This window comes from Puma concolor, chromosome A2 (genome assembly GCF_028749965.1).
Source record: "Puma concolor isolate L17-30 chromosome A2, mPumCon1.1.hap2, whole genome shotgun sequence".
NCBI classification, from domain to species: domain Eukaryota; kingdom Metazoa; phylum Chordata; class Mammalia; order Carnivora; family Felidae; genus Puma; species Puma concolor.
The window spans coordinates 10180133-10194010 of record NC_141668.1 but is presented as its reverse complement, the minus strand read 5'-3'; the positions used below and the strand labels follow the sequence as shown (position 1 = coordinate 10194010).

General features: G+C 41.3%; 1 protein-coding gene across 1 annotated transcript in view; it reads left to right on the top strand.

Moving 5' to 3' along the window:
* Positions 1-1736: 1736 nt before the first annotated feature.
* CNTNAP2 (contactin associated protein 2) overlaps positions 1737-13878 on the top strand; it is a 1981254-nt gene continuing 1969112 nt past the window's right edge. Inside the window, exon 1 of the mRNA XM_086687667.1 lies at positions 1737-2319. Coding sequence (XP_086543793.1) covers positions 2223-2319 — 97 coding nt within the window. The 5' untranslated portion in view covers positions 1737-2222. The remainder of the gene's footprint in view (positions 2320-13878) is intronic.

Sequence of the window (13878 nt, the reverse complement as noted above, 5' to 3'; positions counted from 1 at the left end):
GGCATTTCTCTACCATAGAGGTTTTGCAAGCATTCATTGACTTTTGACAGTCTGTGGGAATTCAAATAGAAAAGGGGCATTTTATTACCCATAAGAATGTGTTTACTGTATCATTTTATAGGAGCAGAATTTTACAGCATGAGTGTGCAGTGTTTTTTTCCCCTGTTAGTCATCTGTGTGTTTCTTCATTTTCCAGATTGTACAGTTCTTCCTGGGACCAAACATCCCTTTAAATCAATAAGAAACAAAGCTCTAATAAAGAATGCTGAATCAGGCCCCTCACCACCGTACTAATTATGCAGAGAGCACCCAGTGATGTTTACAGTGGACCTTTCCACGACCTGACCATAACATTAAACTCAGAGTCTATTCCAGGAGCAGGCAAGTCTCCATAAAAATTTTATTTTGAAAGGCAAATGCTTACTCACTGCCTAACACTGAAAGACGTGGTTACTCCTACTTTGCTCTCCCTAAACATCGTTAGGTACTTAGATGACCAATGATTCTTAAAACTGTGTCAGGAAAGTCAGGGAAAGGATTGGTTCTGCAGACAGAGAAGATTCCAAGCACTTTATGTAGACTGGATGGAAGGAGACTGTATAGAGCATCCAGTGTGGACAGGTGTAGGATGCGGGGGGGCGGGGCGCGGCGCAGGGAGAGCTTGAGATTTATTATTGCAATTGTCTCAACGTGAAAAGAAAATCTGGGTCCCCGTAGACATTCGTCATTCTTAGTACCTGTAATGCATCAGATGCCCCGAAGTAGTTAACCGTACGCCTGCTTCATGCATCTCAGTTCTGTGTTTGTGTCTGTTCGCGAGCGTGTTTGCCTGAATGTAGTTTTCCCGGCAGCGGCGTGTGTTTGCTGTACGTGCGCCCGTGTACGAGTATGAATTAATTACATATTGGAAACATCTGCATTAGCGGCGTCCGCAGTCCCCGCCGCTCCGGGCGGGACGTTCGGCTCCGTCCGTCACTTGGTGTTAGGACCACTCGGAAGACCTGCCGGTCGGACGCCTGATTGTGGTTCCCGGGGGGCCGGAGCTCCGGGAGCCTGTACCATCTCCATCCGAAGGGGAGGAGAGGAGGGAAAGAGAAGGCGACCGAGCGAGGGGGGTCGGTTTCCCCGCAGCTGGGTGGGTGGTGGGGGTGGTGGTGGGGGCGGAGGGGGGGGGGGCAGCCGGCGCCGGAGCAGGGGTCCGCGATCGCGCCGCAAATCCCCAACTTGAACACCGCCTCCCGCCCCCCCTTCCCCCCCCCCCCCACCCCCGGGGAGAGACGCGCGCCCCCTGGCTCGGCCCCCGCCCCGGCCGCTGGGCCCGGGCCCGTCGGTGCCTCCCCGCTCCGGCTTCCGATCGAAGCGAGGGCAGGGCAGGAGGGTTCTGACAGCCCGAGGGGCTCGGTAAGGAGGGGAAGGAGGAGGAGGAGGAGGAGGAGCCGGGGTGGGGACTGGAGGGGGCGAGGAGGGAGGGCTTCCCCGCCTCGCTCGCCGCCCGGCTGTGCAGGCGCTGCTGGCGGCGGCGGCGTCTCCAGCTCTCGCTCCGGCCGCCGCTGCCGCCGCCGCTGCTGCCGCCGCCGCCGCCGCCGCCCGGGCGCCGGGGAGATGCCGCCCCGCGCCGCGCCGCGCTGAGGCCGTGCGTGCGCCCTCCCTCCCGCCCGCCCGCCCGCCCGCGGGGCTGCGTGCTCCCCGCGCACCGGCTCTGCGCGCCAGCTCACAGGCGCCCGGGAGCCCCTCCGAGTCACGCCGCCCGGCGGCGCGGCGAGCGCTCGCCCGCAGTGGCCCCGGCGGCACCCGCGTCCCCCGGCGCGCTCCCCTCCGCTTCTGCAGCCCCCGCTCCTCGGCTCTGCCTCCGCGTCCCGTGGTGATTTTTTTTTTTCTTTTTTTCCTTTCCCTCCCGAGAGGGAGAGGGCGGGGTAGGTCCCCTCCTCTAGCTCCCCCCTCCCTTTCCCTCCCGGTTTGAATTTCTTCCCCCTGGCATTTCACTGGCTCCCGGCGCGCGAGGCAGGAGCCGCACGCAGGCGAGAGGAAGGCTGCGCCTCCCCCGCGGCTCCCGGCCCCGGCCGAACTGGAGCCTGCAGGGGTGCGGGGAGAAGAGGACGCAGCGGGAGGGGCCCGGCTCACGCCCGCGCCGAGGACAGCCCGCCTCCCCGGGAGAAGCCCACGGAGAGACGCACGGCGTCTCCGCAGCGAGCTCCCCGAGTCCCGCGAGCCGGCAGCCGACGATGGTGGTGGCTCCGCGAGCCGGCTGCGGGGCAGCGCTGTCGCTCTGGATTGTCAGCAACCTCCTCTGCAGAGCCTGGACGGCCCCGGCCGCGTCCCGTAAGTAAGCCCCCCGCGAGCGCGCGCCGCGCTGGAGCGGTTTCGGTGCCGCATTGAGGTGCCACCCCGGGGGGTGGCAACTCCGAGGTGCCCTCGCGGCTCTGGCCCCTGGCGTGCGCGGGTGTCTCCGCCGTCACGCACTTGCGGCCACTGCAGCAGAGAAACTCCGAGCCCCGGCGCTCCCGGTGGGGGGGTGGGGGGGGCGGCGAGACGGGGTTTTGAGGCCGGTGATGCTTCTGGAAAGTTGTTCCCGGTCCGGGAGATTCGTTGGCACCTGCTGGGTTGGAGTGATGAGGGTGGATGGCAGCTTCTTAGGAGTTATTCTTCCACTTCGGTGGGCTTGTTGTGGAGGGAGTTCGTGGCATTTTTGCTTAGGTAGGTCGGTGAAGGGAAAGCGAAGACGGTGGCAAAAATAAGTTGCGTATTTTTGTTTATGGTTTCAACTTAAATGAGCACGGATTTGGGGGTGAGAGAGGAGCACCTTTTGAGCAGTTTGGGCACCCATGGACTTCTCTTACTCACCTCTCCCCCCCCCACCCCAACAAGTTAATGACCATATAGTACTTGCTTATTGAAATGGGAGACAGTGAATCCAGTATGGTAACTGACATTGCTCCGATTCCTTGGCAGTTGGATGTAATACAGTCTAGGACTTGGGACAGGCAGGGCAAACCGTCAGTAATGTAGTAATGAACACATTTCTTAAGAGTTCTCAGGAAAATGATGCTGCTCAGTGTATTTACGTCTTTGTGTTTTAGCAAGCCTTTTTTTTTTTTTTTCCAAAGAAAAGGTTGCTCATATTTTCATGTGGTTAGCAAGAGTAGAAAGAAATAGAAGTCTCCAGCCCATCTTCTGAATTGCTTTGGAAGTGCATACTGTGCATCCAGAGAGGAAATGCATGATCGCTCCTTTGGTCCAGAAAGAGTTAAACACTAGACAGATTGCCTATGAGAATCTTAGGATAACATTCATAAGCACATAGTGCTTGTTGTTGGGAGAGAATGAGTTAATTTGTTAAGGAATACTCATGGAGACTTTCGTGTGAAAATAAGTGTTTTCCATTTAGGAAAAAAAAAAAAGTTTCGTGTTTTCCAGAATTCATTGTATGTGTAGTCCTATTCCTGTTTATGAGATCTTGGGATGCATTGATGCATCTTTACACATGTGTTAATCTTAACGTTCTTATTCCAAGATGTAAATATTAATAAGAACCATTGAAAAAAGATTTTGTAAGTTGGGCAAAAAAAATCTACCTCATAATAATGTCGTATGATGAATCACTATTACTGTTTTGATGCATTTTCCCAAGTATTGAATTTGCTTCTCTTTTCTTGCAAGATAGGAAGTCACTAAATGGCAGTTTGTAATGGACCTGGAAAAATATTGTATAGCGTTTTTTCAAGAGGGTTAAACCTCAAAAAAAAGTGATATATTATTAATATTGTAGGCCAGTTTTATACCTTTAGACAGAAAATGAAGACCCAATGCTCAGTGTTAATATTTACATAAATATGTAACTATATACTGAGAAAACTATTCTGAAGAGATTTCAGTTCCCATTTCAAGATCTGGTTATATAGAACTCACTGCCACTTTTTTCAGAAATTCAATTCATTATGAGTTAAATGAATTACATTCACTGATTAAAGGCCCTCATATCCAGGATTTTTCCTGGGTTTTGCATTACATCTTTCTGTATACTTCAATTACGATGGATCCATCTGAAACATTTGCCATGTATCAAGAACGAATAGCATGCATGCAGCCACTGTGTTAATACATTTTAAAAATGGTAAAGTTGTTTCAGAAACATATTCTTAGTTTTTACAACTTAGAATTTGGTGATAGGGAACAGCAGAGACTGTTGCTTTTAAGATAGTTGATACTTATGTTTGATTACAATTTATTCATTACCTTATTCGTTAACGTACAGTGGCTTAACTAAGATGACCTTTATTTCATTTCAATTTAAATTGTGTGACCAAAACCCAAAGTTTCCCTCCATCCTGGAAATCAATTTAATAATAATGATGTAGACTTTATTGATTGGAACGAGCTTCCCATACTCCGTGCTTTAAAATTACATTGAAATTTTACCCTTAATGAAAATTTTTATTTATTATTATATGCAACTCTGAAAAAGAATTAAAGATAGTTATATTCTTAATACTGAAAACACTCAAAGGAGAAAAAAAATGGTAACTACATGAATCTAAGATAATGAACAACTCAACCAGGAGAGGTCATCACGAGACAAAAAGTAGCATGAAAATCTAAAAGTGATGTTTTTATTTGGTACTCATTTAAAAAAGAATATGATGACTATGCTAAAACTTTCTGCCCCCCTGATAACTTTTTAACATGGTGGACATTTCTAGAAGACGCAGCTAATATTTTTTTCATTTGATAACGGTACCATTTCAAGTCTATATTTGCTTCTGGCTTATTTCTTTCTCTCACTGAAACATACATAAATCTGCTGTTACTGTTAGTACTATGTTTTTGATAACTAGATAAAATAAAGAAGCTCATCTCTAGGATTAAGTAGAGACAGAGTCTAATTTCTTGACACAGTGAGAATGAGCGGCTGCTGAGTGGATAGAATCATACAACCTTCCTCGTAAATGTATACATACGGGCCACGTATGCAAAGTTTAAGTAGAATATTTTACTCTTAGGAAGTTGCATTTATTTGAACTCATTTGAAAGATGCTGACGGCTCAGTTCTAAACGATGAGGAGTTTGGGCTAGCATTTGATGAATTTAACTTAATGTTAAAGTATATAAATTTTGACTTAAATAGTGCTTTCTGGTAAAGATCACTTTACATTATTTTGCATACCCGCTAAACCATAATTTCCCTGTCACATTTAAGAAATGTGTTTTTGATTAATCAAATACTTTGTAACAAATACGCTTTTATAAATATATAAGCAAATATAAACATAAGCGTATATAAATATACACACAGACATATATATATTTGGCAAAATCCTTTAAATACATGTTATGTAACCTATAGATACATCATTATTTAATATAGTGTGTATATTACATATTTATTTTATGTAATATATGTATATATTTATATATTTTCTAACATATCTTCCAAAGAGTTAAAGCTGCTTACAAGTTTAGAGATGGGTCTTTTCATGGGCAATTATTTCAAGTAACTCAGGCAACAATATCAAAAGAATAGTATACTGATGTGTCTTCTTCTCCAATTCATATAGCACCCTAAAATGGTATCTTTGAAATAGTTGAAGTAAATGTAAATATATATAAATAAATATAAAAGCAAATGCTGCTATGGGGCTGTCTTAATAAAATGAATTTAAACAAAAAAAAATGCTTTAGGGCCAGCAGATTTCACTGGCTGATCAGAGATAGGACATTATTTACTTAATTTAAGCTAATAATAAGAAAAGTGTTACTCATTGAAGACAGCTGTATAATCCTGATTTCATTGCAGGCACTGATATTCAGAGAGCAGGAATATTTGCCAAAAAATTCCTCCATTAATATGGTACATGGCAAAATTGGCTGAAAAAAAAAAAAAAGGAATCCCTAGATTCAGTATAGGTCTTTATTAACTTTTATACAGCTGTAAATGTATATCATTTGTAGGTGAGTAACATCGAAGTTGTTTGATATGCATTATATTTTTAAAGCCACACTTCTCATTTTCTCTTCTAGTTTGGAAGATATTTCAAGTTTTAACTTCTTTAAGATTTTAGATTACTTGCCTTAATTATCAATTCTTCCAGAGAAAGTCTTAATAAGTCTTTAAAAATGAACTAATAAGTCTTCTTGTCTGATGTATCCTTCTTATGATTGAAACATGAGGTATTTGATATATATCCCCTTGTCTTGCTATTCTTTGGAAACTTTTAAGAATATTTTATTTGTTGAAAATTATGTATACAGTAAGGGGAGAGAAATAGATATTTTAAGATAAGCGGCTATTGGAAAAACAAGACATGTTTTTACAGTCATGTAATGTTTGGCCATTGGAAGAAGTTACGTGTTTATTTTTGCCATTTTAATATGTATGAATAATGATGAAATGATCTTCACATAGCCTTTAACTTTTCAAATGAGAAACCTAAAGGGCAGTCTGAAAGGAATGATCGGTCAAAACATCGGATCTCTCCATCTCCTGGGATCTGTAGAACTTGGATGTCTGAGTTCTGACCAACTAAAGGTGTTGGGATATGGAAGGGCTGCCTCTTTGTCCAGCCTGATGTTTCCTTGCATGTGGAGGAAAAGTCCTCCTGTGACATTCTTAGCCTTAGCCTTCTCATGTTAAGCAGAGGGACTTGCCTGGCAGGTGACTTTAGATTAAAGGCCTGTCAAGGCTGAGCCCCTCCTTCTTCCAAGCTGCCTGCAAGAGGTATAGATTCCACTGAAAGACATTGAACTATATATAGGCTGTGTCTCTGCAATAATTTGTGTGATAAATGAGAAGCCTTACGGTGTTTTGGTTTTTCCTATGGCTAGAAAGTTTGTTTAATTTCAGGATTAAGGTTAATGAATCCCATTGTTGCCACACAGCTAAGCCCTGTTCGGCAATTATTACGTACTGGGTGGTGTTTGCTCTTCACCTGTGACTTCTTTTCTAATCCAGAACTCAGGCAGAGAAGAGAGTGCTATTTGCTGTACCCTGTCAAAACCAAAGACATTAAAATGCCAGCAACAAGCTTATTTAGTATTGAACTAAATGAACATGAGAATATTTTTGCAGGTTTTAAAAATCAGCAATGGAATGAGGCTCGTGTTTTTCCCTTTGAGGTTGAGTTGGAGAATTGGACCTATTCCAGCTATGACCTCCTAGAACCATTCATTCATACTCTGTTATTAGTGATACTCATCTTAGAAAGACATTTGGAATACCATTTCTTTACCTCTGGTCAGTAACATTACCATTTTAAATGCATCTCACTTATGGACTTTAATAGCTACGTGCTCGGTTGAACCTTACCTATTTAAGCATCAGGTGGATTTGACATGCCTTGAGTTGGTAACCACTTCGTGTCCACGTTCCTTTTGCACGGTCATGAAGAGTTAGATATTTTGGGTAGGTTGTTCTAAAAAAGAAAAAAAAAAAGTCTTTTGCACTTTGAAGACAAAGTTGATCATTTCCTCAATTGTACATTTCCATGCCAAGCTTGTTAAACTCTTACTTAGTTCATTTGGGGGGTAGACTATTCATAATAACAGCTTGAAGTAACTGATTTTTTATAGCACTCCAGATTTTAAAACCTCCCGTGATAGTAGGAAATCTGGAAATAAAGACGTGTTCATTGGCTCTGAGTTTGCTTGCCGAAGATAGCATATTTTTGGTATACAGCGAAAGTGCTGAAGAAGTACACAAGAGCTCCTAAGGGCCGTATTCTGCGTCGTACTTATGATTTACATTGGTTTGAAATATCCTCATAAACATGCAGAGTGATGTATTTTTTAACGCTTTCACGTGTAGGAAGGCGGTGAAAGTTCTGCCGGGCAAAAGGATCCCGAGGCACACGTAAGGTTCTCCATCCCTTTTCAGGTACATTCATTCACCCCCTGCTTGGTTGGCGCTCGACTGGTAGTCTTAGTGGTCTGGGAATGTGTATTACAGAAGATGTCAGGGGATGTGCATTAGATGTCACGTGGAAAAAAAAGTATGCGAAAAGAAAAATTTTGCCCTGACTCCTGCTAATTTTCTACTGCTATTACAATGTCTGTGATGTCACTCAATTATATTATTCAAAAGGATTACATGGAAAAAAGTAAATACATACACGCCGAATTCAAAAGGCAGGTTATTATGCGCGGAAATACCATGATTCGCCAAAGAAAGTCATGCGTTTACCTCTAAGAATGTTCTCATAAAATAGAAGGTGCTTGTTGTTACCTGTCAACCATGCTGACTCGAATGCTTATTTTGAAGTAACAGAAAACATATGTTGATTAATTGCATTGCTCTGTTAACTCATTTTGGTAGGCAGCCACCTCTTAATGAGAACCAGATTATTTAGCATCCTTGTAAGTAAATATTTACCTTTATATACTTCATATATTTTTTCAGATGTTAGGCAAACTACATGAACAGAATAACGACATGAAAAAATTTCAGCCTAATTATGTCACATGGCAAAATTTTACCATATTTTAAGAGTATCATTTGTTGAAAAGTTTTTAATGACACGTTAACCCTGGCCTATTCTGCATGAAATTACCTAATTGCTAGTGAATTTTCGCACAAAATTGATACATTTATGTAATGCGTATGAAACATTTTTGGTTCAAACAAAAATTAATATGTCTGGAAAAATGTATGATTATCAGTTTTCTCAGATGATTAAATGAATATGTTATTAGGTTAGTGGTTCCAATGCCAACCAGTCTAAGAACACATGATCCATTTTTTTTTTTCTTTTTCTTTTGGTGTGCCCTTGGGCACAATGACCCCGAGTCTAATGCCACTGTCCAGGCAAATGTTGTTTTACTGTCCAGGCATTTGTTTCTCAGTGAGTCTGTATATGGCCATAGAGTCATATCTCCCTCAACACAGTATCCCAGACAGGTGTGCATAATCTCATGAAATTTGATCTATAAAGTAAAACTTGATTTTATACTCATGTTATATATACCATCACCGGGAGTTTTCAGCTGACTTTTGTTAGTGATAAAACTCACTTAAATCACTTAATTAACGTTAAGTGTTCTTTGAAAAGAATATTTAGGAGAATTCATACCTGCCTCATAGAATAGGTTTGTAATGGTCATATCTCCAAAAATAAAATTTCCTCATGCCCGTCTGTAGTATATGTGAATTTTATCCTGATACCTTAACCTAAGCATGTAAGTCTCTTATGGCTAATTTAAAGCACATGCTATTATTGCTGATTATATATATTTTTTGCTGTCTGGATTATGGGAGTAAGAATAACCATTTTATCATGTCAGTTGACAAACTGTGTCAAAGATATCAGTGCGCCATATTGGGTACTTACATTGTTTCTGTTATTACCAGCGCAAAAATAAGCAGCTTCATTCCGATATTTATATACTGACGTGTTTATTTGTATGGAATCAGTGGCAAAGAATGGGATCAAAGAGTTTGTATATTTTTTCTTTAATGAACATTTCCTGATTGAGCTCCATAAATTTGTAATAGCTCATGCATTCACCACCAATGAATGAGCATCATTTCCTAGACTCTTGGCGTCAATAGACATTTTTATAGTCTAACAGTTTTTTGCCCGTTGATATGAACAGTGTTTGTTGAGTGTTGACTTCAGGTCACGCTCTACTCTTCAGATGCATTAACTCTTTTAGTCCTTAGACCAGTGTTCCGATCAGCAGATGAGAAAAGTGGGCAGACAGAAAAGTGAAGAAGCTTGCCAGGCCACGCGTACGATCTATCCCTCCAGTGTATGCTCTTGACCATGATGCCTCAGGCTGAGGGAGAAATCCTATGCCATTGATTTCCAGTTCTCTGACTAATATTGAGTTTCATCTTGCATGTAGGCAACATTTTAAGGTTAATTAACTGCTTGCATAGAGTAATAGTGGGGAAAAAACCTGTTATCGTAATGTTTCCATTTCAATGATGCTAATGTTAAATAATAACACATAAGATGTCATTTATGTTCTTCCTTTTCATAATACAGTGATTTTACAGTGTAATTCTATCTTTTGGATACTGTTAGCGTACATTTAAAAGCATTTTTTTAATGTTTATTTATTTTTGAGAGAGATGGAGTGCAAGTGGGGGAGGGGCAGAGAGAGAGGGAGACACAGAATCCAAAGCAGGCTCTAGGCTCCGAGCTGTCAGCACAGAGCCCGACGCGGGGCTCAGGGCTTGACGCGGGGCTCGGGGCTTGACGCGGGGCTCGAACCCACAGACTGTGAGATCATGACCTGAGCTGAAGTCGGACGCTTAACCGACTGAGCCACCAAGGAGCCCCACTATTAGCATACCTTTTAATGGTCATGTGTTGAAAACATTTATTAAAAAAAAAGTATTTATTGAAAGCTGTGCAAAGTATTTGCTGAAATGCTTTGTCAGATATTAATAAAAGCTGTTTTAAACTGGTTCTAAGGAGATTTTGCAGTCTGTATCCGAACCATAAATATTACTGACATTACTAAGCGTAAGTGATGATACCCGTGTAATCTATAACCATTGTTTTCAGTATTCATTTCATGTGGGGTCTAAACCATAAAGCTTTTCTTGAGAGTCTTGTTGAGAGGAAAACTTCTTGGACTCGAATGGCAGTGGGAAAATACTTGTCTCCAAAATATTTGCCATTTCCAACGCTTAAATATTTCTTGTATCTGTTCCTGCTCTCTTTCCTGTTACTGCGACTCTTGGGAGGATCTTCAGCATTTGCCTCCGGACATTAAATTAGTAGCCTCCCTGCTTCCAGCCATTTTCCTCTAGTTTACCATCAGTATTTATTCCCGACATACTTTCCAGAAACACAGATCTTGTCCTAGGAGTCCACTTCCCTGGTGCTTGCCTGTCCCTTTGACGCAAACTCCCCCGGCACCCCATGTGTACCCCATGTGCGCCCTGTGACCTCACCGTACTAAACCCCTTCTGGTTCCTCCTTCCCACACACTCTTTTCCAGTTGTGTTTCTCTTTTGCATCCTCACTTACATTCTGTCCTTCTGGAACACCTTTTGCTGTTTTATCCATGCTGATTTAGGGGAAACTCACTGATGGTCCAAGCCTCTGGCTCTGGAGCAGATTAGAGGTGCTGTCACCTCCCTGTGGTGATTTGGTCTCATCACAGGCAAAATTCTAGGAAAATAGTAAGGGAGTCGAGTGGTGTCAATGCAAGTCCTTTTCTTTTTTTTTTTTTTTTTAATTTTTTTTTTCAATGTTTATTTATTTTTGGGACAGAGAGAGACAGAGCATGAACGGGGGAGGGGCAGAGAGAGAGGGAGACACAGAATCGGAAACAGGCTCCAGGCTCTGAGCCATCAGCCCAGAGCCTGACGCGGGGCTCGAACTCCCGGACCGCGAGATCGTGACCTGGCTGAAGTCGGACGCTCAACCGACTGCGCCACCCAGGCGCCCCGTGCAAGTCCTTTTCAATATTCGGGTGGTAGAGTGAGAAATCATCACAAATTACTGACAATAGAAAAACCGCAAGAAATGTATTTTTAAAAGATAGAACACAGATACTTATCATCATTTATACATGAATATTAATCTGTTGTTTCAAGGGAAATAACGAAACCATGCTGTGAAAGCTCTGTAGTTTCTCCAACCCTTTTTCCTGCATGGCTCTATTTTGCAGCATTTTCTGCCCTTCACTTAAGCCATATCATCGGTCAGACCGCTTGGACTGCCCTTTTCAAAACACGGTTGTTTCAAAGAAATACCTGTAATCTGCATGCAAATCAAAGACAGATGTCAACAAAATAATTATTGGGCCTACCAGGTACTTGAAATAGAGTGCTTAAGATGTCAAAAAATCTTGTAAATGGTACAGGTAGTTGCAGAGAAAGTTGATAATTATATATATTTAGTTTATAATAATCTTCGCATATTAGTTGATTTTTGTCAAAGTGGGTATGGGATGTCAGGGAGTTTCATTTTGATTTCTAATATGACAAAAATATCTTTGGGGAGTGCCAAAAATAGGCCCTCCCTATTTTGTTTCTATTTTAACTCTCCACATCCCTGCATTTGAAACTCTGTTGATGTTGCATTTCAACCTGAAGATATCCCCCAGCCTGCAAGATCCCTGCCTTTTCAAGGTCCACCCTTCAGGCGAAGGCTCTTCCCAGTTTTATATCCTTCACATCGAGTCCCCCTACGTCTGCCTATTGGTAACAGAAGTTACTCCTTTTCTCTCATCCCAGACTTTGCACGGACACAGCCTACACTTTGTACTTAGGTTAACAGGTATAAAGGCATGGTCGTATTAAAGGAACCAGACTTCAATAATCATCTTTCATCATAGCAGGTACTATACCAGTTACACTGAACTTATTACATGAAATTAGTCGATTGCCTCTCTGCATAGGGATGCTCAAAACATTGAAAGCTCACTGGTTTCATTTTTATAGAGTTTTATCAAGTTCTCTCTTCTACTGGTACAAAATCTGTGTCCTCATAAATCTGGCCATTGGTTGGAGATGGGCTTTTCAGGTAATAAAAGCTTAATATTTACCCGATATTCTACTGCCATAAAATATTTGAAGACAGACATGATAGTATGATTAACTATAATTTTAATATTTTGTCACTATTTTTATAGATGGCTAATTAATATGTCAAAGATTAATTCATCCATTAAGGGAAAATGCTGCACATGAGCAGCATTAAATACAAAAGCATTGAACTAAAATGGGTTTTGTAACATTTGGATATAAATTGTGCATATAGCTGGGTTGTAGCACAAAATACAGATACGTTTTATTAGTTGTATTTTTATAGCTACAAATACTGTAATCAGGAGTAATATAATTTTAATATAATATCAGTTACAACAAAGTTTTCCTGTAAATAGTAACTCATAAAAATACTGCCTTAAAACTGACATGTCTGTATGAATCAAAACAAAAATGAACCAGGTAAGTATTTCAGAGGACTATCATTCAAAAGGAAAAGGGCTGTTAAAGTTATTTTAAAGTATAGTTTATACTACTTGCTCAACACGAAAGGCAACATGTTCTTAAATTTATTATTTGTCCTTTGTCCAAAGTATATTAAGAAAGTGTTACTGCAATTTGAGTAGTCTTCATATTGTGAAAACATGGCTTCGTGTTACATTATCAGTATATGCAGTGATCTGAGTTTTAGTTTTACAAAGATTATATAATCACCCCAAATCTAAATTTTGGAATTTAAAATGCATTGATTCTACACATTTTAGATTACAAGTGGAGAAATTAGAGCATCGCATCCACCTCTGAAAAAGAAGTTTTAGAACCTTGTAAATAAACACAGCGTTGTTCTTTTATCAAATTGGCACCAGCCTTTTTGTAAAAGGCTTTCAGATCTGTTGTTTGCTCCTTTATATGCCTATTACACCATTCAGAGCATCTCACACTGTGTTTGTTTCTACATATTGCACTTTCGAATGACAAATGCCCCCATGGTGGAGCCAGAGACAAACCATGTCAAGTGATGGAAGTTTCTGGCTTCCTTCCTGAAGTTGACCCATGACAACATTTGCCTAAGAAATTGTAAAGGAGGGACCACTCGGAGATGTGCTGATCGACATCTTTGGGAGAAATGAGTGACCTAGGCGTGGAGCTAAAATGATTTCTTATTATTTTATTTATATTACTTTTAAGAGCTTCCACATAACACATTCAGTTTTCCAAATTTTAGTAAGAAAAAACTGCCATTTAATAGTGTGCTTCTGTAAGTCACAGATGCAGGGTTTCTTAACTTTTATTTCAAAATTATTTTAACCGTAATATTTCACCGTAGTACGTTGCCTCAAATCTCCCTTTTATTTATTAGGCATGTTAAAATTTAAATTAAAATTATAAATCATCTCTGTCGGTCCAGAAGTAAATTTATCAGTAGGTGATTAAAGTCCTTC